Below are 3,406 nucleotides of genomic sequence, written 5' to 3' on the forward strand. Positions count from 1 at the left end.
ATGAAAAAAAAATGAATTTATCTTATAAATTAAAAAGAACTCATACACTTCAATTCGATGAAAGTTAAAAAAATACGCATGTAAATATAAATACATAAACTAAATTTATTTTACTACTTTATTTCCTTTTTATAATACTCACCAAAACAAATCCAAAACCATTTTCCTAATTAGATTGGTTTATGTGTTACTGATTGCTAGTTTAAGTAGAGACATAAAAAATATATAGAATAAATTTCCATTATAATCTATGAAATTGTGAATTATTGTGAGACCAGTATTTCAAAAATTAAGAAAAAAAATGTTAATGGATATCTGAATTTGAAAATGTTTTTCATTCCGTAGTGTCGGTCTTTGTCGTTAACTTCATTATGAAATGTGGTAACATTAAATTAGAAAATTTAAAAGCAATAATGATAAGCATACCAAATAATTATAATTTGAAAATGAGAAAATTTGTAATAACTATACAGATTTGTGTGAGAAAATGCCACAATTTGAAGAAGGAGTAACCAGAAAAACACATAAAAAGGGAAATATTCAGAATCAGAAATGTCTGTTGGCTGTTTGTGATTATTTCAGTATATAAACAAACACATGACTCTTCTATGACAAGCTACCATTATCCTCTGCACACAGTGACTAACAGCAGGAAGCTGTTCTTGAGATTTTGGCCGACAGATTCCTCGGAAGATGGAACTGGACTACCTTATGGACTTCGAGGACTACTTCCCCTCCATGATTGCGCGCATGGGGGCAGAAGGGTTCATTGGAGAACTCTGCAACGGCTTTCGCTTGCTCATGGACGTGAACAAGGGTCTCATCACCTTCGAGAGCTTGAAGATCAACTGTTACTTGCTAGGTTTGGATGTGAGAGACGATGAACTGGTGGGCATGCTAATGGAGGGTGATTTGGACGGAGATGGTGCTCTTAGTCAAATGGAGTTCTGCATTCTCATGTTTAGGCTCAGTCCTTGTTTGATGGATTCACCTAAAATGTGCAGCACTCAGGTTGGTGCAGACCCCATGCTCATGTAGAATGTAAAAAGACTGTTACTTTTACTCTGTTACTATTACTCTTGACACTCCTTCTTTTTACCTACTTATCTCTCCTTCTTCCGTTTTTCTCTTTCTCAGTTACATAGTTAGCCTAAGAGAACTCAGAGAAGAAGAATTCATCTTGTTGTTGTGACTTTCATAAATCTTAATTAAGTATGTTATTCAATGTTCTCCTGAACATAACAATGTCCATCCATCTGTAATTTCTCTCTTTCTCTCTCTCTCTCTATATATAAAGTAACGTTAACGAATGATTGCCACAGATCCCACTGTTGTCACCGTTAACTATTATCTATCTATTTATTTAGTCTGTTCTGATGTGCCATGCACTGTTTTCAAAGCTAACGTTCAGTGCTGTCTGAGAAACGTCATTTCATGTTTTCATTCACTTTTCGAAAGTCACAAACTCACTTGTTTCTGGCTTCGGACCCTAACGAGAGCGACGCAGCCTTGCACATAATTGAGATTAGGTCTAATTCGAGATTCGGAAAGATTTTGTTTAGTTTAAATATATATACACATAATAAGCAAAGGAATTTTGCTATTATTGTGATATGAACTTGTGTTTAAATAATGATAATATAAAATAATACATTAACTAATTATTAGAAAATTTCAAAATATTATGCATATATATTAAATGAAAAGAACAGTATACGTTGACTAAGTTATACAGGACTTCTGCACAGAGCAATGATTGTGGATGAAACTCTCCTTTCTCATATATTTATACTTTGGTTTTAATTTATCTTCTACAAAAACCTGAAATCTAAATTCTTTAAAGAAAAAATATTCTTTTCACACCCATTTTCTGCTTCATTTGATAACTGCTTTTCGTAGTAAAATATTATATTAAAATCATAATAATAAATATAAATAAAATATTATAATTTGTGAAACTGGAACTTGAGTGGAAAAGAAGAACGAATGTGTGAAAGCATAATGACATTTTAAAAAAAGAAGAATGAATGTGTGAAAGTATAATGAGATTTTTAAAATCACTTTAGTGTGTTTACTTTATAAGATTATTTAGGAAAGAGTGACCAGATGAATTTAATGAATTTAAAAATAAATTGATTGTTATTTTTTTAAGAAAATTTAAAAGTAAATAAAAGTAAATTTGAAATTAAAGTTGGTAATATTATATATATATATATATATATATATATATATATATATATATATATATATATAAACAAATTGTAATTATTGTTTAAAGAAGCATGAAAATCTTTATAAAGAAGTTGAATCAATATCATACCAAAATAAATAATTTTACAAATACTATTTTAGTTAAAAAGAACATAAAAATGATTTATTTGATTTTTAGATAAAAATAAATATTTTAAAAATTACATTTAGTTTTACAGACTTAGTTAGAAGAACTGTCGGACATTAGGAACCCTCTCAAAATAGACCTTATAGGGTGATAATACCTGCCTGTAAACGACTCTTGATCCAAATTTAATTTAGAAGATTATTCCTTATGATGACTACTTTTTTCAAAGATTTTTTTTTCATGTTCCCATTTTGATAATGATTGTTACACATATCTATTATTGTTCAACTTTAACAAACATATATTAAAGAACATTTAATAAATGTAGAGGTATTTATTAAGACTAAAAATCCTCATTTAATATTTTATTAATTTTAGTAATTTTTTGTTATAACTACTGTTAATAGGTATGCACATGGCCACAAAAATATATTAAACATTATAGAGAAAATATCACATTATTAAATCCATTTTTCTCTATCTATGAAAACCTTTCCTTATGTTCGTTTTTTATTGATTTAGAAGAATTGTACAATAACGATTTGAAAGATTATTAAAATTTTTAATCTTCCAATTTTGTTTAGATTTAAAACGATTTATGGTGAAACGTTTAGTTTACCTTATACGATGAAGTAAACAATTCCAGTGAAGAGAAAATTGAATAAATAGCCTTCGTTTCATAGAAGTGTAAAGAAATCTAATAAAATTGTTATAGATAAAAAAGTTTTCTTTTGAAATCTTAATTTTGTTTACCATTTAAATATTTATCTGCAAAATTTTTTCTTTTGAAATGTCTTATTTAATTATTTTCTCTGTGATAATTTTTGTAATATTATAATTTATCTTCATTAAAAGTATATTAAAAATATATACAAGTGAAAAGCATCAATCATATATATTTCAAATAATTTATTAATTAATTCATTTACTAAAAGTATTTTGAGACAATAAAATATAAGATATATATTTATATTTGAGATTAATAAAATTATTTTATTTTAAAATACACACAAATTTTAATGAATAGATACTGTATATAAAACGTGTGTAATTATATATATATATAAA

General features: G+C 26.9%; 1 protein-coding gene across 1 annotated transcript; it reads left to right on the forward strand.

The window, feature by feature from the left end:
* The first annotated feature begins 488 nt into the window (after window positions 1-488).
* On the forward strand, window positions 489-1,315 carry LOC106780433 (calcium-binding protein PBP1-like). Its single transcript, XM_014668718.2, has one exon. The coding sequence runs from the start codon at window positions 694-696 to the stop codon at window positions 1,036-1,038; it is 345 nt and encodes a 114-aa protein (XP_014524204.1). The 5' UTR covers window positions 489-693; the 3' UTR covers window positions 1,039-1,315.
* Window positions 1,316-3,406: the final 2,091 nt, after the last annotated feature.

This window comes from Vigna radiata, unplaced genomic scaffold (genome assembly GCF_000741045.1).
Source record: "Vigna radiata var. radiata cultivar VC1973A unplaced genomic scaffold, Vradiata_ver6 scaffold_310, whole genome shotgun sequence".
Lineage (NCBI taxonomy): Eukaryota > Viridiplantae > Streptophyta > Magnoliopsida > Fabales > Fabaceae > Vigna > Vigna radiata.